General features: G+C 41.9%; 2 protein-coding genes across 8 annotated transcripts in view; one reads left to right on the top strand and one right to left on the bottom strand.

The window, feature by feature from the left end:
* cblb (Cbl proto-oncogene B, E3 ubiquitin protein ligase) overlaps positions 1-13,980 on the bottom strand; it is a 56,662-nt gene extending 42,682 nt beyond the window's left edge. The window contains exons 1-3 of one of the 4 annotated variants that reach the window (XM_086179206.1): positions 13,638-13,980; positions 10,972-11,149; positions 10,153-10,403 (exon numbers count right to left, since the gene is read on the bottom strand). In XM_086179206.1, coding sequence (XP_086035332.1) covers positions 10,153-10,403; positions 10,972-11,139 — 419 coding nt within the window. In that variant the 5' untranslated portion in view covers positions 11,140-11,149; positions 13,638-13,980. Of the gene's footprint in view, positions 1-10,152; positions 10,404-10,971; positions 11,150-12,146; positions 13,571-13,637 lie in introns of those variants that run through there. The other 3 variants (XM_086179207.1, XM_086179204.1, XM_086179205.1) reach the window with 3 other exon arrangements.
* Positions 13,981-17,263: 3,283 nt separating this feature from the next.
* The window catches only part of LOC147249223 (uncharacterized), a 45,778-nt gene continuing 40,528 nt past the window's right edge, over positions 17,264-22,513 (top strand). For 2 of the 4 annotated variants that reach the window (XM_086227056.1, XM_086227052.1), the window contains exons 1-3: positions 17,265-17,484; positions 17,593-17,648; positions 19,558-21,227. In XM_086227056.1, coding sequence (XP_086083182.1) covers positions 19,602-21,227 — 1,626 coding nt within the window. In that variant the 5' untranslated portion in view covers positions 17,265-17,484; positions 17,593-17,648; positions 19,558-19,601. Of the gene's footprint in view, positions 17,485-17,592; positions 17,649-18,229; positions 18,462-19,557; positions 21,228-22,513 lie in introns of all 4 variants that reach the window. The other 2 variants (XM_086227055.1, XM_086227054.1) reach the window with 2 other exon arrangements.

Genomic DNA, 22,513 nt, shown 5'->3' with positions numbered 1-22,513 from the left:
TTTTAGTTGGGTGTAAACAGTTTACTGACCAGTTTCTTCAATACCACTTGAACACTGTTCTTCAGATGGATTTCTGCCCTTTTGAGAATCTTGGGAGGAATAAGAAGCGCTTTCTTTTGCCCTGCACTGCAAGTTATCGTATTCCACTTCCTCCATAAATATGGTTATCTTCTGACTGGGCAATTTTTTTGCTTGAAGTTTTGAAGAATGCAGAAGAACTTGTAGCTAACTGTCCGAAAGTGAAATTTCTCTCCCTCTCGTTGTCTCCTCTCCTCCAGCTGTGGATAGTGGATAATTGCAATCAGATTCAAAAGAAAGGCAAACTGCAGTCAGCTGCAAAACGTTTTGCCATGTTTGCCCTGTAACATCAGTATTTTTAGTGAAAGAACCTTGAGACAGGGCAGATAACAGATGAGAGTGGTGTGCAACTCTTGTTTCTATCCATTATTTGTGAATTGGCACCTCAAAATGTTCCCCCACCTGTACCATGACTCACGGGTGATTCACTGGCTGTTTTTCATTAGTCCTTAAACGTGACATCCGCCATGACAAGTGTTGTTTGAATTCTCCGTAACCCCCGGTGAACTTTGCGACATCCATCCCCAGAGAGCTGAGGGAGTGCATATCGCCCACAATGCTTTGTGGTTACTTGTCATATCCATAAGGATAACAAGCAATTTATTGTAAGCCAAGCAGTCAAAGCTAACTGGACTAAATGGAAGAATGACACAAGCAGGCAGTCTACAAATGTAAATAACGAGAAGCAGATAAACAGACTACCAACTCTAAGGGTCTCATTAGCATCCAACGGCTCCTCCCCCGTCCACTCCCCCTTTTGCCCTCCCAGTGGACTTGACTGTTCCATCATGCCAAAGGCTGAGGGGAAGTGGAGCTGCTAATGAAACGCATCAGATTGGGATGGCCAGTAGATGGATCGGGGAGAGAGGGAGGTCAGGTTGTCTTTTATCTGAGACACTCTGCCTGCTGGCAGACGAAATACACTTTTAATCCATCTGATTTAGAGACAATCACTTTAGGTAGCCACTAAAGCCATGATTGTCAGGCCAGCTATAAAACGCTCTGCTGTGCAAATCACTTCAGAAGTGCTCGGTAGCAGAGTGGAAGGGCATGAGGGAGTTGGCAGTGTGAAGAAGTGCCCAGCATCATCATCATCATCATCATCATCATCATCATCACCACCACCACCACCACCATCACCATCACAGCCAGCAACAGAGCTTAAACTACATGTTACAAAATTACAGGGCGAATCAACATTCAAGGTCCTGTTCAGAGCAGTATAATAATCCAGCGAGCACAGGAAGATGTGAAATATGATCGGATGACACTGAGCTATTTATTCACTGTTAGCACAGAGATGGTTTACAAATGATAAGCATTTTTATTAGTCCACAAGTTTACGTTGTTTGGTTGAGATTTCAACTCTCGCTTGTTATTTTCTTGTTTAGCATTATGAGTTTTTGCACAGCTACTATTCTTTGTTTTGTATTGTTTTGGTTTGGTTTTGACTGAGCTGACAACACTGTGCATACCTCAGGGTTATTGTTTTTCTAACCAGAGGCAAATTGCTTCTGTGTGTTTTCTTTCTTCTTTTGTTGCTTGCTTATTTTGGGGAATAACAACCAAAACAAGCACATCAACTGCGCGGACAATGGACTTTCTATAGGCTGTGTGTACACCACATTGCCATGGTGCATCAGTGAGCCTTTGATAAGTCCAATTTGTTTGATACAGCTCAGCCTTGACAAATGAATTCTCATGCAGCAAATTGATCCTTTGCAGCGAGGAGCAATGAGCGCTGCAGCTCTTGTGTTGTCATTGTCATTTTATGCTGTGGTTGCAAATCTCACTCCTGAGAGAAGTTTTCATCTCAGAAAGGATGAATACGGGTGAATAAGAATGAACTGAAAAATCGATCAGCCACTCCGAACCTTAACTGCCAGCAAACATGACCGACAGATCAAATGTGTATCCAATCACACCTTTGGCTGATCCCACTCCACTAATACAGAGTAAATCAGTCTGGTCCGACGGGTGTGATGGTGTCTTAAGTTTGTTTTAGAAAATGTGATCTCATGAAAACAGGATCTTGAAAGGGAACTAATTTTTCAAATGACATAAAAGTGCTTAGAACATCACATAATGGTCTCCTTGCCTTTTTGCCTCTAAAGAGACAACATCGATGAATTGTTGTTCAGGAGTAAGCAGCAAATAGAATTCATGGCTTCCTTAACTGAACCAGACTTGAGCATTCGAAGTATAAAGCCACGGTGCATTGCTTCATTACTTTTGCGAGGACAGCTGTTTGCAGCGTTCTTCCATTCTTTAGTTTCCTAAATTGACATTCCAGTCATTTAACAGAAAGAAGTGAGAGTAGAGGGAACCAGCAGGACAAGGATCAGGTGGTCAGACGTGAGGACGGGGTTGATGAACACACGCTCATAACACTGGATGGTTGGTGACATCAGATGGCTTCAAATGAGGGGCGCCCCTCGGGACGTGTTTGGGGAGATCGCTGCTGTTAATCAAGTGTATGAAAGAGCTAGAAGGCTGCTGCACAGACACAACATGCCACATTGGGGTAGCCGTGTCCCAGGGGACGGATGTGACACCCCATGAGATCACCTCACTGTTTCCTAAAGGAGAAGATTTTCCTCCCGTGCCACTTTTTCAGAGGAGACTGTGTGTTGTGCAGAACATTATATACGAGATGGAAGTCTTTACTGTCATTGTACACAGATAGAACTTAATTTGCCCTCTGCATTTAACCACTAATGGAGCAGTGAGTCAGAGCTTCCTGCCTCTGCCTCGGCCAGGAGCACCGTAACAGGAGTGGATTGACCAACTTTTTCTTTTATCTTTTAGTAAATACCTCACAAGAGAGTGTATTCAGCAACATATTCGGCAGCTGAGCAGACTTCAGTATTTTTGATTCTTTTCACCGAGGACTTTGTCAGAATGTGTGGACAAACTTCAACAAGATGCAGGCTGCTGAAGGGCTTTGTCCAAGCTCAGTCTAATCAACTCTGGATTGATTGAGGTGGACTTTGGTTGCCTTTGGAAACAGAGTTACATGAAAGGGGCTGTCTGAACAAAAATATGCTTATTATATCACTTATTTTCACACCCTTTGCCATGACAGATCATGATTTATCACTATCAATACTGCTAGTATTTATTGTAGTTTTATTATAGTGTATTACAGATTTATTGTAGTTTACTATCATTTTAGCTATCTATTGCTCTTGTACTTTTTCTGCTGCCACTTGTCTGTTTCTGCTGCTGTAACAGTGCCAGTTTTCCCACTGAGGGACGAAGAAAGGTTTATCTTATCTTGTGTTTTCTTAAAGCTTCTCGAAATTGTTAAAATTACATCTAAAATCCAAGAAAACTGAAGATTAAGCTCATGCTCAACATAATTCAGGAATAGTGTTGCTAAACTGCTCTGCTCTCTCTGATGAGTGCAAGTTCATTTGCGAGTGACAAAAAAAGGCACGCACACTTGCTTGAGACGAGCAATGACACATATTTAAAGATAAAACCTGCCTCTTTGTTCTCATTCTATTCAGCCAAAATGATTCAGTTGGGTAAAACCTGTCACCACAGGTCATAGGTAGCCACCACAGAGAGTAATCACCAATGACGATTAGGTTGACTGCATTAATTACTTACAAATTAGACAGAAATTGGACAAATACATACATACAAAATGCTGTTTTTGAATGCACAAACATTTTTAGATTTTACGCATTGACGGATTACTTGTTGCTGTCAGATACACCGCAGCTATGACAAGTGCTTTTGTGGGTCAGGAACAACACAGGAACGCTGTAGTTGCTCAGATTCACTCCTTTCATCTTTCGTAGGGAGGATGGTCTTTTTGTTCGCACAGAAATCCAACTGCCTCTGAAATTAGCCACACCACAGTCTTGAATAGGAGCGGTACCCACCCTTGCAATGTGTCAAAGCGGTGGAGGAGATGAGAGAAGCAGCTCTTTGATGCTTGCCCAAAATGTAACACCTAACCTTAAAATAATAATAAAACAGCTACATTATCTCAATTATTTATAGTCCATCAAATCACTGAATCTAATCCTTGACTTCAACTTGTCCCCCCTTCACTCACGCTTGAGTGTGCAGTTTATCATCAGATCAACAGGACTGTCTGTGCACTGTATATTGCAATTATAAACACAAGCATAAAGGGGATGTGACATTCACCAACATTTACTGCTTTGACCTGGCTCAAATGTCAGAGGGCGGTGCTGTTACTTCCTCCGTGGAGATAAATGTCTCTCTTTGATAGCGGTTTGTTAGCAGGATTAAGCAAAATGTACAGGGCCGATTTTCACAGAACTTTGTGAAAGAGGGTAGTTTGTGCTCACAAGAAGAGCTCGCTAAACTCTAGGCACCAGTGGTGGCCGTAAGTGACATGTTTTACACCTGTTTTTCAATGAGGTCAGAAATGCCTTCAGCAGAATCACTTTGTTCCAGAAATAAGGATGACGAAACCAAAACATCAGTTGATGAACATCAAATAATAACTGACTGATATCATATCACCTTAAATCATGTCTTCACATGGCGTACAGCAAAATAACAAACTAATCGGACGAACAATTACACTCCGGAGGAGATTCACTTCACATGGACACAAATTGTGCTTTTTTTTTTTTTACACTAACTGGGTTTGCCTCGTTAGAAGGAAGGAAATTACTTGCACATTTGGGTTTAACACCGAACGATGACAATGAAAATTGTGCAAATGCCAAATGCAGATGTACTGAATAACCAACAGGAAAAAAAGATTCAACATTTTTATATTCTGACCACTTTTAGATCTTCCCTCTTTCACTGTGAGTACAGCGCCAATGTGATAACCATCGTGGACAGAGAAACAAGAAAAAAACTTAAGTCTGATGAGGAGAAAAAATAAAGAGAATAGTTGTGATAGATGGATCAGAAACTGTTGACTTGCTTTAAAAGCGCTCAACCAAGAAGGAAAGACAGGATATGAACAGGATGTTAAGTGCATGGGCTGGTCCCTCCGCTCTGCACGTCTGTCAGAGCTCCTGAGAGTCACTTTCACTTAATTATCTTTTACTCCTCTCCAGCAAATGCTGTTTCATCAAGAAGTTTTCCCTTCTACGGAGAGAGATTTGTGTCAGTATTATACGAGAAGAAGAAAAAGAATTGAGTGCAGCAAAAAAAAAAAATTCAGAGCAAAACTTTTCACACTGAAAACCAAAAAAAGGCTCTGATGACTGCACTGCAGTTCATTCTATCTCTCTCTCCATAAAAAACTGACACAAATCTCTCTCCATACCCTTCAAACCAAACACAATCTATAGACACATATGTGTGTGTGTGTATATGTGTATACATGTATGTATATACATATATAAGTATATATACATATAATACACATATATATATATATACACACATATATAAACTGTAAAATTACAGTTGTTGACTGAGAGACTCTTTGTCTTTACTATGCAAGTATTGTTTTGTATTTCAAGTCATCCACTTAGTACTTCTCATTCTTACCTCATGCTACTCACATCCGCTACTCTCGTCAATACTAAGTGATCATAATGCACTTGTATCATTTCTTAAAGAGGAAATCGATTTTGTTGTAATCATCCCAAATGTTGGGATGCATCATTTTTATGTTTCGGTTTACCTAATTGTTCAAATATCCTGTCAGCAATCAGGAAATTCCCCATCTCAATTATACAAAAATATAATATTTGTCCAATTTGCGGAGCATCAGCTTGGAAGCTACAAACAGAAAACTCAAAATGACTTAATTATCTGCTTGAGGCTGAACGTGTTCCCGCTGACTACACTGCACCTCTCCTCTCTTTCACCACTCCATGTTCACCTCCCACTTTGCTCTGAGTCAATCAATAGAGCAGGGAGGGGGTCGGAGGGCCGTCTTGGGCTCAGACCCTGAATGTTTGCTCAAGAGTTCCTAAATTATTTAGATCTATAAGATAACATTGTCTCTTACCTCAGCCTCTCTTCTTGGAAAGGCAAATCTGTGGCGCAAACGTCACGACCACTGCGTTGAGTCATTAGTAAACATAACTATTTGAAAAATGGTTCTTTCAAGCTCTGCAGGCCTGGCAGCAACACAACCAATCACATCCGAAAGAGCAAGCCAAACCTAAAAAGGGCCTGCCCGAGACAAATGGGCCCCATCATCCATCGCTCTACGAAGGTATAGATGGAAGGACCTTTTTCCAAAGAAAATGATTCAGCAACAGCAGTAGGAAGAAAAGAGTGACAAAATGAATGAAGGAGAGAAAAGTCAATGAGAAGGCAGAACCTGACGCAAACAGCAGGTAAACAGAAATGTCCTTTCCCACTGCACACCAAGGTACACCTTGATTTTTTGAATTCATGTAAACCTGCTAATAAAGCCTGATACTGTTCTCATGCATGTCGTGTTTGACATCAATACTGCAATCACTGCACAATAAAGAAAAGAATGGCATGGTACACAGTCTCTGTAGCTGCGGTAAAAGCAGCGCGGAGGACAGTGATGGGAGATTCTCTTTTATTTTGGCTCCAGCCTGCTTTTCAATTCCAGCGCCAAATGAATGATGTTAGGACATCGGTGCATGAATTCAGATTGGTTGAATTTGTGGCTGCGATGACAAAAAGACATGGAATTTACCAGCAAAGGCCACGAGCGTTTCACCTCCATGTACAGCAACCATTGATATTAAAGCCCCGTCCACTCATATGTGTGTCCAAGATTGGAAGTGCTAGAGGCTGGCAACAAATTACCACATTTGTCCAGGTTTTGTGTTCCCAACCGATGGGAACCGGAGCTGATAAATACCTGTGTGTACTGCAGGGTCACTGGACCCAGGACTGAATGCTGATTTCGGCTGTTCTCATCACTCAAAAAAACAGTGACAGTGGGGCTGTAGAGGGACAAGAGAAGTGGTGAGTGAAGAAGGGATGAGTGGCTGGAGACCAGGAGAATGGAGATAGGGGGCTCCAGCAGAGCGCTCTGGAGCTGGACAGGGGAGGAGCAGGTCACAAAAGGACAGGCTGAAGCTAGTTACAATTTGCCAGAAAGTTGCTGAGTTGTCAACTTCCTCAATCATTTGGTTGATAAATGGCAGGTTTGAGCCTGTTCATGAGTGGCAGGTTCAGGGTAGGAACAGGAACATTGAGTAATCGAAAAAAAAATCCTACTTTGACCTCCAACTCTTTAAATGACTCTGTTGAAGTGTCCTTGAGCAGTACAGTGGGCTCCTAATTAGTCTTGGGAGTCTGTGACCAGGGCATGAACACGTATGAGCAACGTCATCTCATGGGATTGTGTATGAGTAAGGTGCCGTGTGCCATGTAAACACATTTTTAGTCTTGGCATGTCATTTAATGCCACACAGACTTCCATCATGAAGAGATGGTGTGACATGCACCTGCGCCAATGTCAGACCATTTAATTCTACAATCAATCACCACACTAAAGTCCATCCATCCATCCATCCTTCAATCCATCCCTCCATCCATCCCTTTTCTTCCGCTTATCCTGTCAAGGGTCAAGGGGGGTGGAGCCTATCCCAGCAGCTTTCAGGCAAAAGGCGGGGTTCACCCTGGACGGGTCACCAGTCCATCGTAGGACCAACACATATAGACAGACAACCATTGGCTCTCCCAGCCACACCTACGGTCAATTTAGAGTCTGGATTAACCTGGTCCCCTCTTGATGTCTTTGGACTGTGGAGGACGCTGGAGTACCAGAGAGAACCCAGCAGGAACAGGGAGAACATGCAGACTCACCCAGAAAGACCCCATGCTCAAGCCAGGGCTTGAACCCGGAACCTTCTTGTTGTGAGGCGACAGTGCTGACCTTTGCACCACCCTTACCACACCTTACTACCCTAAAGTATCTTTCTGAAATCATTTGAGGGGACAATTAAGTAATAAAACAGAAACTTTATTCTCGTTTGTGCAGTTTGATTGTTTCACTGAGACTGTTTTCCATCTTTAAGTCCTATGTGAGGATGGGGGTTTAGGCTCCTGGTTAGCATGTCTGTCTCCCACTCGCCGAACCTGACTGCAGACTACAGGCCTCAGCTGAACAATTTCCTCATGAAAACATTTTTACAGAGCTGTGGTTCTGGTCTCGTTAGGTTTAAGTAGAGGAAACACTTGGTTAGTCTTAGGAAAAGATCATGGTTTGGGTTAAAATATTTAAAAAATGAATAACAAAAGCTGAAAATGTCCTGACATCTCAGTCATGAGAGAAAGATGGCGAAAAACATGACATCCAGTGTATTTGTTTAGTCAGTATTCAGTGTAAAATGACAAGCCTTGTCTTCATAATACAAGTCTCAACACTGTAAAATTAAACAGGAAAAGCAAAAAATGAGCTGTGGCAGCACATAAAATGACCTCATAGACCTTCTGATGGCTTGAGTCACAAAATGAGACGAGAGGAAAATGAAATATATGAGGAAATGAGACTGTCATTCAGGTCTCTTCAGGCGCCAGCCAGCGCTGTGCCCCGCATCAAGCGTCTTCAGCAAGTCGATGTAGGTCTTCCCCATCTTAAGCACAACCCTTGAGATGTCTCGACTACTCTGTTTCAAGTTCCCACAGACATGCAGGCTGTTTACAGCCATGAGTCAAGGCAGCGTTATCTTGTTTGAATCCAAATCGGGAAACATGCCGATGCGTATATAGACTACTTGAGTGTGTGTTCCATCAAGAGCCACAGCAAAATGACTTATATGGTTGTATAAAAAAACAACACCTTGCCATGTCATTCATCCCACTATGTTTAAATGCCTCCTCCTGGCCTCGTATTAAATTCAGAGTGCAGACCAGAGGACCAATTTTTTCCAAGATTAGTACTGCTGTTTACACGAATGTCACGGGGAATAAGTGATGCAACATATTGCGTATGTGAGAACTTACATATGTGAACTGTAACATGTTAGTATGACAATGTCTTCATCTTCTTATGTGCAGGAGTTTCTATCGCAAGAAATTTCCCCAGGAACAAAAAACATCTTTGGAGCAACTCACCCTCCATTTCTGTGTTGTTGTGGATTCAGAGTGAGGACAGCTGGCAAGTAATCACAGTAGATACAAACTAGGATAGCCCACTCTTTTCCATAGCAATACATCGTGTTTGTTCCAAATTATTTCCAGATCTTTAAGCATTACTTTATCTCAAATATTTTGAAAAGTAGAGCAGAGACCTGCTGTAAATGCCCTCAGAGCTCAGGATGTAAAGTCGACGGATCGCACAGTTGGGGGCCACAGAGAGCAACTGAACAGCTGGGCGTCTCATCATCATCCTGCTGCAAAATGCTGCCACTTTAGCATTTGTTATGATTGTGAACGACATGAGCTCAAACCAGACAACAGATTTTGGACTCAAAAACATCGTTTGGATTTTATGCCCCAAATGATATTCATAATTAATCACCTCATTATATTTAAGATTAGGTACTTGCAAACTTGTTTAAAATGAAGGTGGCTCTTAATGTGAAAAGCACTTCTGAAAATGCTCAAACTGCCAGTGGTGTAATTCCTCAAGGCGACGTGACACATGTGAGTAAGGATAGGAGTGAGGTAGGGAAGGCAGTTTGAGTTTGAGCCGCTTCAAATTAGCAGTAAGATGACAAACAGCTGAAGTCCAAAGCTGAGCTTCCTTGAGTTACGTCCAACAGAAACATCAGAAATGTGTCAGAACAAAAATACTGATCACCCTCTTGATTCAGGTTCTGTCGTTCCATGTCTGGACTCCGTGACCATCAAAATGAGAGAGGTGATGCCAGACAACCCACATCCTGTCTCTCTCATTATTCTACAAGAGCAGGGCCCGAGGGCATCCTGCATCATCACAGGTGTGCTACAAAGCCTTGGAACTGGCCGAGCTGGGTGGAGCGTACCCTCAGGACTGCTACCACAACACTATTTTCAATGTTAAAATCATCAAAAGTGAATGTTTATATATAAAACTACCACATTACCTACTGTTTTGCCAACAGTGACCTGGAAGCTCAAAAGATGATCTACACTTTCAAGCCCCCACAAAGGAATACAAATTTGAAAAGGATGAACATGATATTTCCTTTAAAGCGCTCGTACCTGTCCTGCGACTGCTCCTCATACATCCTCTCCTTTCCCTCCTTGAAAAGCCGAATGGCTTGTTTGGATTTCTTCATAAGGCTATCGATGTAGATTTTAAAGTATTCGTTCTCACTGAGCTGCGTGAGTCTCTGGTTCTCCTCATATTTGCCCAGTATTAGCCGCAGGTGCTGGTAGGCGTCAGGCAAGATATCCAGGATGTACGGTGGACTGTTTTTCAACTGGAGTCTGGGATTTTGGCAGAGGCGGACCTGTGACAAGGAAGTCCATAATCAACTCATGCTGAATGTTGTACGATTCAATTGTTTACAACAAGACAAGACGGAAAGCGAGCCAGCATTTGACACAACAACTGATCAGGATGCTGATCATCTGAGTTTAGATACGACCTCTTGAAATAAAGCCACGCCAGACAGCAAAGAGGTGGGATGTTGGTTCTCAAAGACAAGTTTTAAGATATCATTGGTGATAATGCAGTGAGCGTTATTTATTGTCTTTATGTATGCATTTGAAGGAATTAGTCCTCTGCTGCTCTTGGACTCAACAGTTTGACAAACATGTACAAGACAAGATGTGTGACACTGTGCTGGTATCAAACAAATGCATGATTAATTTCAGACATATAAGCAGAGAACAAATGTGCACACCATTAGCATCAGCTCCATGTCTCCATGAGCATCTACAACAAAGGCTGTGTCTGCTACCATCTGGCACCCAGACCAGATGGTGCAGCAAAGAGGTTGGATGTGTGCGAACCGTCTCACAGACAGACTACAAGATGCTACAGACTTCAATAAAGCAACATTGACGGAAACTTACAACTTTATCCATGAGTTTCCACGTTTTCTCCACAGTGCGCCGGTCTGCAGCAGCTTGTTTCGGTGGTCCCACTGCATCTTGGATAGCATCGATGATGCCTAAAATCCGACCTTTACTTCGGTTTGGTCCACGTCCACCAGGGTTTCGGCCACTGAGAGCAGTTGCCATCTCCTATCCACTGAGACCACAAAACGAATGATTACACTCTGTTTTTTCTCATGTTTGCAGGACATGAAAAAGCAGTTAAAAGGGCCATCAACAAATTTACTTTCAAGCGTTAAGATATGATACAAGTACTATTTTTAAGAAACTGTTCAAACAATACCAGTCGGGTATAATACCTGTTTGAACTCTAAGAGCCTCCGAGTCCCTGGAAGGACTTCCGGTTCAGAGAGTTTATTTACTTAGAGGACGATAACATGGTAAGAAGAAGAAAGATTTATCGTAATTACTACAAACATCTTCCCCTCCAGTACAATGCAAATGAAATGGGATACCCAGCTGGACAGCGGCCAGGGTCCCTCTCACCGCTTAGCCCTTAGTGGTTGGTGCTAGGCACTTGACATCCCAGGCCCCTAGGGGTCATGGTTTGGAGAACGGGATGCACCCAGCAGTGCCCTGCCATCAATACTGTCTAAATAGCCAGTCGAATGGCAAATCTGCTGGTGTTCATGTGGGCCCCGGATGTCAGTTCAAGCCTGTGACCCAGGTTAAGTGGTCCAGGTAATACAGGGGTTTGACTTGCTGCAGTGAATGTCCACAGATGGTCTAGACTGAAGGTGGACCAGACTTGTAAAGGTTGGTTTGGGAGTGGGTGTTTCTCTTTTGTGTGTATGTTTGAAGGACCACTTTGAGAGCCCCTGCTTCGCCACATGATCCTGAAGTTTCTATCTCACTGGGTTCGGAATGTTTGACTACAGAAAATACACACTTGCAGCTCTGCCGAATCTATATGTTGTGTTCTTTTAAGAACTAACAGGACAGTCGCGTATGTTTCGCTCCCCGCTCATGACGGTGTTACTTCCAGTTCTGCTGTTGTACGGAGAGAAAGTACTATCATTTAACTGCAGTTTCTGGGTGTTGATCTGATCAGATGGAACCAGAGGAACCCAGAGCAAGCTTGCTCTTGTACTGTTATCGTCGGAAGGAGGGGGGGGCACCATGTCCTAACTTACCAAACCACCGGGGAATGTCTGCTAGGATCTCGGCTCAACTCGATCCACATCCAGCGCACAAAAACAAGGAGTGTCCAAGTAGAGTAGAAAGAGTGGACGGGAAGGTATCCAGCGTGCGTATACCTGTTACTTCTTTACAAAGCCTCCATACTTGAAGTTGTCCTATAAGAGCTGGTCCACGGTAAATGTCGGAGGAGTTGTACCACCGCGAAGCTGAGAGCTCTGTACCGTGTGTTGTGTCCACAGACAGTCGCGTAAAGGTCGCCACTGTGAAAACCCTCACATCCACTTTGACATTTCAAAATAGAGCCGTTATTCAAGAACGATGGGATTCACGGAAAGTGCACATTTTCGGCAACAGACCCGCTTTTTTTTTTTAAACATGTAATAATAATCAAAACTATCACGGTGCTCTACACTCACGGTGGTCGTCCCCTGTCACTAAACAGTGCCAAATTCTGCGCTTTTACGCCGAAAGTACGATAGCATTTCCTGTACTGGCTATATCTGGTCTGTTGAGCTTGATGATGTGTTCCAGAGGTAGGAGGGTCAGTGGGAATATGAAGCAATATTTTCCAGGAACCGACCAACGCTGTAGCAGAGGCGAGCAGACACCCATTGGTGCTCTGAGAAGATGTCAGCCGTCAAGCTGGAGGGTGTCAGTAAGGAGGGCGACCTCCGGTCTAAGTTGGAGCCCCGGGGGGACGCTGTCCGGGTTGGAGCCACATATTCCTGTCAGTTTTTTGACTTTTTCACAAGAGATGTCCATCCGTGACAATAAAATATAAAAATAAAAATGCACAAATAGTTTATTCACTAGGCCACTGACTTTGGTGCTGCCCTTCCTAAAAGCCTGGATTTCATGCTTTTATTTTGGAGGTAAGCAAACCTAACTTTAGTGTTGTTGTTGCTTTACGTTGTCGTCTTGATTCAGTAAGCGAGGGTGACAGGACGAGGGCCGCTCCCCGAATGAAATCCACACAACTCAACAGTGAACGCTGTTGTATCGGAAATGACACAAGACGTGTGGGTGTCAGAAAAACGTGGTGTGCCAGAAAAGAGAGGAGTAGCGCAGCAGTCGGGACCTCTCTCTATTTGCACAGCGATAGTATAAAACCAGTGAATCCTTCCTTTGACTACCTGTTCAATTTAGAATCTCAGGCTTCACAAAGCTACTGATCACATACAAAACCCCTGTCAGTCTGGCCCCGTCCAAAGTAGGTGGACTTCTGCTCCCATGTTCCACCCCCAGACCCCTCAGAGCTTCAAACCAACTGAAAAAAACCGTTTAAAAACCCCATCCCTACCGTCTCACTTACTCCTAGTTGTGGATTTTAATCAAATTAGTGCCTGCAGCTGTTTTAATGTGCTTATAATCATTCAGTATTTACATGAATTTCTCTTATTGCTGCTAATCGTGTTTTTGTCTTCATATCGTGTCCAGCATTTTGTAACTTTGTTTTAAAAAGTGCTCAGAAAAGTTTTACTTACTTATTGATGTATTCCAGAAACAAAAACAAAAACCAACTACTCAAGAATACCCGTTGAACAGCAGTATAAACTGACCCAGTTATTTGTTTATGTGGTAATACTGATATTAAAGAGAGGAATGCTGTATGAAGTTGGGGAGATTGTCTGTATACAAAATTCTGTAGTATACAAGGGTGTGCAGAGATGATTGGTTGGTAAATGTCATCCGACTGCAGTGAATTTTAGTTTGCTGCTGCCTGAGACAAACAGGATTATTCTTATCTCGTCTGACTTTGACCTCATAAGTGGCAGCAAGATAAAGTTTGTTGATCGTGATGTCATTTGCCACATGGCGCCTGCATGAAACTGTGCTCTAACTTTGCGCGTCTGGAAATGCTTGTTTTCCTTACTGGATCATCTGGAGAGAAAAGATGAAACATGCAGGTCAATCATTGAGGGTCCAGGCAGGAGAGCTGGTACAGAGGTGAACTCAGGGCAGGTCCGGGCTTCATGTGGTCCACTAAACTTGAGCTCTGGTGGAACTTCATCAATGTGTCACCAGCTCAATTATAGTTTTTAAGTGGCAAGCTTCAGAGGAGGCTTGAACCTAGTTCATTCTGAGCTTCTCTTTCCAGATAATCATTGACTGCATATTGGAGGATGAATTTCTCCTGTAACAGCTTGCATGACAGACCTGCCATGCTACAATAAACCCAGAGCTTTATTCCCTCTTCTCTTCTCTTCTCTTCTCTTCTCTTCTCTTCTCTTCTCTTCTCATGTGGTGACTGTGGAAATTCCTATCTTGTAAAATATGTCAAATAAATCGATTTTTCCTTAGGATGTGGGCACAAAAGATGAGAACAACATCATGCAGAGAGGAGAGGGACGACCATTTTCTGCAAGAAAAAAATTAAAACTGAACTCCTGTCCAATACCACATTATCTAAATGAAATGTGAATGTAATTCATGTTCTAAAAATGTTGCCCAGCAGAGGGCGGCATAGTTCAACACAAGAGAAAAATATTGCCTTTAACAGACGACGGCCATGGGAAAATTACTAAAAAGTCAATGCAATGATCTTGTAGATGAGAGAAATACTTCAGCTGTCATTTTTGTAGAGACAGGGTATGTTTTGATGTCTTCTTCAGAAGTTAGTTTTCTGTAAAAGCCTGACCAAGCCGTTTGTTAAAGACTTAACTGTAAAACTAGGCAGTGAATTGACTCTCCATCATCACACACCACTTAATAAAGCTCAGAAACTGCTTTACTTCGTGAGGCAACTTCCGAAGAACAAGCAGCACTTATGGAAATAATCAAATCTGGCATTGATGGGAACAGAACTGGACGGCTCTGCACCCAGGTTGAATCAGCTGGGTGGTTTTTAACTGCCCACAGCATCAGTGGGACCCATTTAACAGGCATCAGTGTCAAGATGAGGTGCCTATAAGACAACATCCACCCTGCACTAGCCTCCTCACCTTGACTCCATCTGGTAAAAGGAGGAAAACTAGAGGAGAACTAGTCCCACCGGACCAGTGACAGCTCTGAGCCCGATCATAACCGTTGGTCATTTTTAGTTTAAAAAGAATTGTTGTTGTAGCTGCTGTTAGCCTCTAGTCCCCATTAGTTTCTATCCAACTATAAATCAGTATTAACTAAGAATACAACACGAATAACAAGAAGAAGAACATATTTGAGGTGAGAAACTTACAGTTCTGTAACATTTGAATTAAAGGTTTTTTTTTTAATAATGTATGTTTAAATAAACAAATTAAATGCTCCACATTAAATATGTAATTTGTATCAATGCCCTGAAGACAACTGTGAATCTTATTTACAGTGAGGTCAAATTTTTTTCATATCATTGTAATAGTAGAGTCAGTTTTTTACAGAGTTTCTGGAAATGTTAAAAAAAAAAAATTGTAAATTGCCATTAAACCAAAACTATTTTCACTATGTTTGGAGGAACAAAATGTTCTATAATACATGAGCTACATTATCTTGGAATTAATTTCGTCACAAGCTGTCTGAAATGGTTTCATGTTGAATATGAAATCAGGAATTATCTAAACAAATATATGCTTTTGTTCTTAAATGTCCGGAACAGAAATCTGCATAAAACAAATCCCTAAATTTACAGTTTGGACGTTCATTGTTCTCAGGTCTAAAGACTCCGTATCAGATTTTTTTAATCGTCTTCCTTTCTTTGTTTGCTCGCAGGTTCTGTCCAATACCAAACTCCCTCAAGTTGCTTACAGGTCAATCATCCAGACGGTGGCGCCACCGCAACCATTTCACTTAAAACATTGAAAATTCGTTATATTAAAACCAGCCATAATCTGATAACTTACCCCAAAATATGGTTTCAAGTAAGTCAGAATTTCATGTGCTTTGAGCTGGAATCAACCATCACTTTTCCAAGAGAAACATATGAAAACCAATTTCCTCACATAATTTTTGACTCGATTGATTCCAGACTTGCAGCATTGCATCTTCAGACCACTTCTCCACAAACAACCTCCAGTGCCTACAGTGCACTAACATGTTTTAGTGTGAAGTAACATTTCTTGTTGACAAATTGGAAGTTCCATCCATCCGTTCTCTCTACCTCTAAGGGTTACGGGGGGGGGGGGGGGGGCTGGAGGCTATCCTAGCTGACCTTGTGCGAGAGGCGGGGTTCACCCTGGACGGGTCGTCAGTCCTAAATTGGAGGATGAAGTATGGACATTTTCTAAATTCAGCCTCATGTACCTATGCCAACAGTTCCCTGTCTTGCTTGGCTGCAGCCGCCCCCACCCTCCTTTTTGAACCCAAACACATGTTATTTTGCACCCCAGAGACTTCTTTTGACAAGACACAGTCATCGTCTTCTTCAGGGCCTTACTGGACTTGAGGGTCTCCTCATCTTTTGTTTAAAATCTAGGTAAAACATGGGTCAGGTATGAATATACAAGATAATCTATAAATACATGGCTTTATACATTTTTCTTCTCCCCAAATTGTGTAGGCGGTGTACCTACAATACATGGAGGAAGTTTGAATTCATCTTTGATTCTATGTCACACTCACACAGCCATTAAGGAGGCTGGAACTCTTGCATAGAAACAGAAATAGCTGAGGTTGCCTTTCAGGTGATATTTGACTTGTGGCGTGTTATTTTGTTTGCAAGTGTAACAGATGATCTGATCCACTTTTTGTTTGGGAGACAGCCTTTAGATGTCTCACTCTCCTAGAATGTCCTCTCCTATTTTTTAGTTACAGACAAAGAAGATCACGTTGAAACAATTATTAGTGCCCTCCTTCTGTCATATCAAACATTAAAAGGTGCAGGTTTTACTTTGTATAATGTGTATGAACCCATGTACAAGTACTGGCACTGCTGGCTGTGATTATTGTTATAATGGTAATATTTGAATGATTATTACATTATAATTTTATGTAACTTGCAATAATTAGAATGATATAAAAATATGTAATAATTTGATTACAAGTATCACGAATGCTTATGCAGGAGTAGACCTAAACAGCGGCTCCGCCCTTATCAGCCTCAAGCAGACTCAAAGGGCAAGATGGTTCCCTCCCAAACATGGCCTGCCGTCCAGGCAGACACACACGTGCTGGGGTGTCCCACCTTCCTCACAGCCAGACCTGGTGGTCATCAAAAGTATGGAGGGAAGAGATACGCAATGTTTTGGAGATAACGGTGACAGCCTGCGTCATCTCCGCAGTTCTTTGAGTGAACACCCAGAGTGAGCAGGCCGTCATAGGGCTCTGTCTCCAGTGACTGACCAAGATGTCCCTATCTCTCCAGGACGTCCAAGCCATCATGTTATTACTGACGACCAGTGAGGACAACAGGGACGAGAGGTGAGATAAGTCAATAATCATAGCAAATAAGCTTATTTAATTAAAGTATTTAAGTATCTCGTGATCTTGTGAGGATTTAGTAAAATTGTATATCGTTCCTATTCTCAGGTCTTTGTTCTCAGGGAATTCGTAACATGGAAACGTAGGTGAATCAAAAGACAAAGGTAGGTTCATTCCATACCCTGAAAATGTGATTCGCAGCAATAAACATACCTTGCAATAATTGCCAATGGTAATAGCTATTATTTTGCCACTATTTAAGTTATGGAAGTCAATGATGTAATAACTCACCAAAATGCATGAAACAATAACAATATAGCTTCCTTTTGCATGATGTTAAGCCATAATATAACATTTTTATCAAGCTGTTACAATTTTGGGTAAACATGTAGCTACCAGTTATATGATAACTTCTAGTAATGCAGTTTAAATTTGAATTATTAATATGATCAATAAAGATATTGTAATAACTTACAAATAATGCAGAATGTTATGTTAGCAGCTGTTATTACATTGTTAACTGATCTGATTTACTTATTTCTTTTAATGCAAGGTTTTATATAAATTACATTTATTTATATATATTTTATATTATACTATCATATATATTGCCTATAAAGTGTCACTCATCCATGGCGCGTGCGCACACACACACACACACACACACACACACACACACACACACACACACACACACACACACACACACACACAGGCAGTGATTCTTACATTGTATGCTATACAGTCAATAAAAGGATACAGACATCCTACGTCGGCGAGAGAACGAGTGGGAGACCGGGGGAGAGTGCAGCCCTTCACCGGATGTTCTTCAACAAGCTGTCTTCCTTAAATCTGACATCAAGAGACAATACAGCTGCAGTGAAGTGTGGTTAATATTTCAATAGATCGTTTTCTGCTGGGATATTGAGCTTCTCACGCAAACAGGATACTGCTCAGCATCTTTTCAGAGGCGACAGGTGGAGTGAAATGTTTGTGCAGGTTGCATATTTCAAAAAATCATTCCTTCATTCGGTGGCGAGTGGATGAATTATTCTTCCCTATAGCACAATGAATGATGATGTCAGTAACAGACAGTTGCAGCCCACTTGTTAGAGTCTTTGTCCTCCTTGGTGCTTCGATTTCAGGGGTACACTGAAACCATAGTTCCCAATGGTACAGCAGGCATCAGTGTCATCAAAATGCTGCGATTGTTGCATTGCTCATTGATGTCCAGCTGGCAATGACAGGAGCATCTGAACCTTCCCTTTAGATCGCAGCTGCAGTTGCAAAGATCTCATTCTGATTTATTTACACATATGAATGAGGCGTGACATTGCTCAGAGATGATCTGATAGCATGTGCTTTTGTCCTTTTTACACGTTCATATCACTGATTGGATTTGTGCCACATGTCAGCAAAGGTTGCATTTGGGTTAGACAGCGTAAATGAGGCAGTGGTGAGCATGACAAAGGTTATACTTTCAGGGGATGACAGACAAAACATCTTCTTGTTTCAAACTGTACACAAACTTTCCAAATAGTGAAGCTCAAACATCCAGGAGAAATTTGTACTGAACATTTTAGAGGAAAGAGACTTTGAATATAACTAACAATTTCAGTGGTATGATATCAACCTGGGCCTGTAAAACTCCTTAAAACTCCCATTAAGGATTTTTTGATGTATGGTTTATGATTGGCTTATGATTGTGTTTGTGGTGCAGTAGGTATGTGTCTTGAAGTATTTTTAAATGCCCCTGTGATGGGTATTTCCTTGTAGTATGAATACAGTGACCCTGGGCACTGTGTCTTGTCTTAGGTTTTACTTTGCCCTGTGTAACAGAGTTTTGGCCTTGCCCCAGCCGCTCTCTCAGAGGTGCAGGATGCAGATGGATGTCTGCAATATTGCATTCTATTACGAAAAAAAATCCCATTAGAAGGCAGGATTTTATTTGTATAAATACTTTTATGTGTGGGTCTTCACTTGATCCCTTTGTCTCTACTGTTGTGACACAATGTGACACCAAATATAGGTTTTCACTCAATAATTATATGTGTCTACTTTCTTAACCAACAGAGCAAATACAACACAGCAGCAACATCCCTCTGAGAAAGATCAGAATGGAAGACTCCAACCAATTAGAGGACAGACACACAAAAGTTAACATGAGGAAGAAAATGGAGATTATAAAAAGACAAAGACAACTGGTACGTCGAATGATGGAGGTGACGGAGCAGTTTTGGGAAAACACACAAAGAGAAAGAAATGAAACCGAACTCCTAAAGGCAAAGTTAAAGCAGCAACAGGATGACATTGACAGACTGACAGCTGAAAAACACAAGCGGGACTCAGTAATAAAAAGCTTGGAATTTCAGATGACAACTATCAATGAGAAACTTGAAAGGAGAAAAAATGAAGGCACCCAAGAAAAAATGTTTCTTCTGCAAAAATTGGCTGAAATAAATCAAGAGAGAGAAATCCTGGAGAGCAGACGCCATGAGATCATCAGTGAGCAACGCCAGTTAGAAGTTATGAAATATGATATGGAAAAATCAGACCGTAAGGAAGAACCCAAAGACCGCCAGCAAAAGGGGGAAGAAATTGGGATGCTGAAAAGTCTCAGAATTCAGATGAATGGAAGTAAGAAAATAATGCTTGAGGTAAGGCAGGCTAAAGAACAAATGGAGAAAAACATGGCATATTTCAAGCAAGAGTTAAACAGAAATAGAGAGAACATTTTACAACACAAACTTCAAATCAAGCACATCAAACACAATCTGAATGTTGCTACCCATCACATGAAGCAAAGGTGGACTCAAATTCAAGGAGATGTTCAAATGCAGGAATCCACCATCTCAGTTATGCAAAGAGGAAAAGAAAGAAAAGAAGAAGAAAAGGAGACTCTGAGGTTGAAACTCACTCAAATTCAGGAAGAGATGGAGACACTTTGGCGTATGCTTGAAGACAGTGGGCAAGATCAGGAAGACAGACTGAGTGCAGAGGAGCAGGAACGGAAGAGTCAAAGGGAAAATATGACAGCTGATCCTCAAAAGCAAGGAGAAGATTCAAATGCAAGCATGAAGATGACTTGGGAAAAAGAGAAGTCACAGCAGGCAATAGATGATACGAGAGAACAAGACATTAAGGACACATTGTCACAAACCAAGTCTAAAAAGGACATGATAGAAAGAATCGAAACTAAAACCCAAACAGAAGGCAAAAACCTGGAGAGATACAGGCTGCAGGGTAAAGAAGAAATGGAAGCAATGATGTCAATGGGTGAAAGAATGGAAGGGCAAAAACAGGAGCAGGATGCCAAGTTACAAAGGGCAAAGAAAGTGATTAGAAAGATGAAAGTGATGGATCGTGTGACTGAAGTAAAGAAAAGGAAATGGGGGAAAATGGTGAGAGAACATAGGAAGCAGAGCAGGAGGGACTGTACGGAGGAAAGGAGCCAAGTCAAATGGATAAATTTTCATGCACAAAAAAAGAGACGCCAGCTTGACCAACGGCTGGAGAGGACCATGCGTGAGAGGGATGAGTTAGAAATCCTCAAGATGAAGATACAAAAACAAAGTTTAGAGCTTGAACAAAAGTTGGAAGCTACCACGTCAAAACTTCTGAGCATGACTGAGCTGAAAGCTAACATAAAAAGAGGTGCTGTAGAGATGGAAAACACCCGGGAGAAGATGCACTCAGCTCAAAGGACGATGGAAGAGAACATGCTTGAGGTCCGATTATACATGGTAAGTAAAACATTTTCTCTTTATTATTGGACAATGTTGAAATGGTAAATTATGGAACTCTACATAATTTTGAGTAACTACACTGTTAAACTAGGGTGAACAGATGTTCCACTTCATGTGGGGCTGCATGACATTTTCAGCCGGAACCCTAAGTCCAACAAACTCACACTACGTCCCACATTTTGATTGGTTACAGTTTTCAGTTGAAAATTCCTACTTCTCAACATGTTCCAAGTGATATCAGGTGCATGTAAATAATAAATAAGTGGTACCTCTCAGTGGTAATATGGCAAAAAGTGAGATATACAGTTGTCTTGCCTATTTTTCATAGGACATTACTATGTTCCAGACACCAGCCACGCTTCTGAGGAAACACTTTTTCAATGCTTGTATTCAAGATCTCCTTCTTTAGGTCATGACTCATATTTCATTACCATGAGTTAGAGCAGGTGCCATTCCAGTGTATGTTCTTAGTTGTAATTCCCAGTTTCAAGTTGCAGCAAAAATGGCTGAGAAAGCCTGTATTTAAAGGGCAGAATGGTTTATTCATGCATAATGATAGCTTTGTATTTCTAAAAGTTGTCTTTACAACAAAAAAAATGTAAAAGTGGTGGCCAATGGGAATGTTACCACCATGAACAAATTATTCAAGTCTTGAAGTCTCTCTCTCTCTCTCTCTCTATATATATATATATATACTGTATATATTTATTTATTTATACACACATATCTGCATGTGCATGTCTTTGGACTGTGGGAGGAAGCCGGAGTACCCAGAGAGAACCCACACAGGCACAGGGAGAACATGGAGACTCCACACAGAGGAAACTCATCTCGGCCACTTATATTCGCGATCTTGTTCTTTTGGTCATTACCCAAAGCTCATGAGCATAGGTGAGGGTTGGAACGTAGATTGACCAGTAAATCCAGAGCCTTGCCTTTTGGCTAAGCTCCCTCTTCACCGCAACGGACTGGTTTAGCACCGGCATCCCTGTGGATGCCACCCCAATCCGCCTGCCAATCTCCCACTCCATCCTAACCTCACTTGTGAACAAGACCCTGAGATAATTAAACTCCTCCACCTGAGGCAGGACCTCCCCCCTGACCTGGAGTGGGTAGACCACCCTTTTCTTGACCATGGCCTCAGATTTGGAGGTGCTGATTCTCATCCCAGCCACTTCACATTTGGCTGCAAATTGTCCCAGCAAGGGGTTGTGGCCTGTTGGAGCTAAAAGGACCACATCTGGAAAAAAAAAAGCAGAGACGACATCCTCCCACCACCAAAC

Source organism: Aulostomus chinensis, chromosome 15 (assembly GCF_037954235.1).
Source record: "Aulostomus chinensis isolate RoL2024-O1b breed Wild chromosome 15, RoL_Achi_v1.0, whole genome shotgun sequence".
Classification (NCBI taxonomy): Eukaryota; Metazoa; Chordata; class Actinopteri; order Syngnathiformes; family Aulostomidae; genus Aulostomus; species Aulostomus chinensis.
Note: the sequence above shows the minus strand (reverse complement) of the source record. Positions and strands in the feature narration are given on the sequence as shown.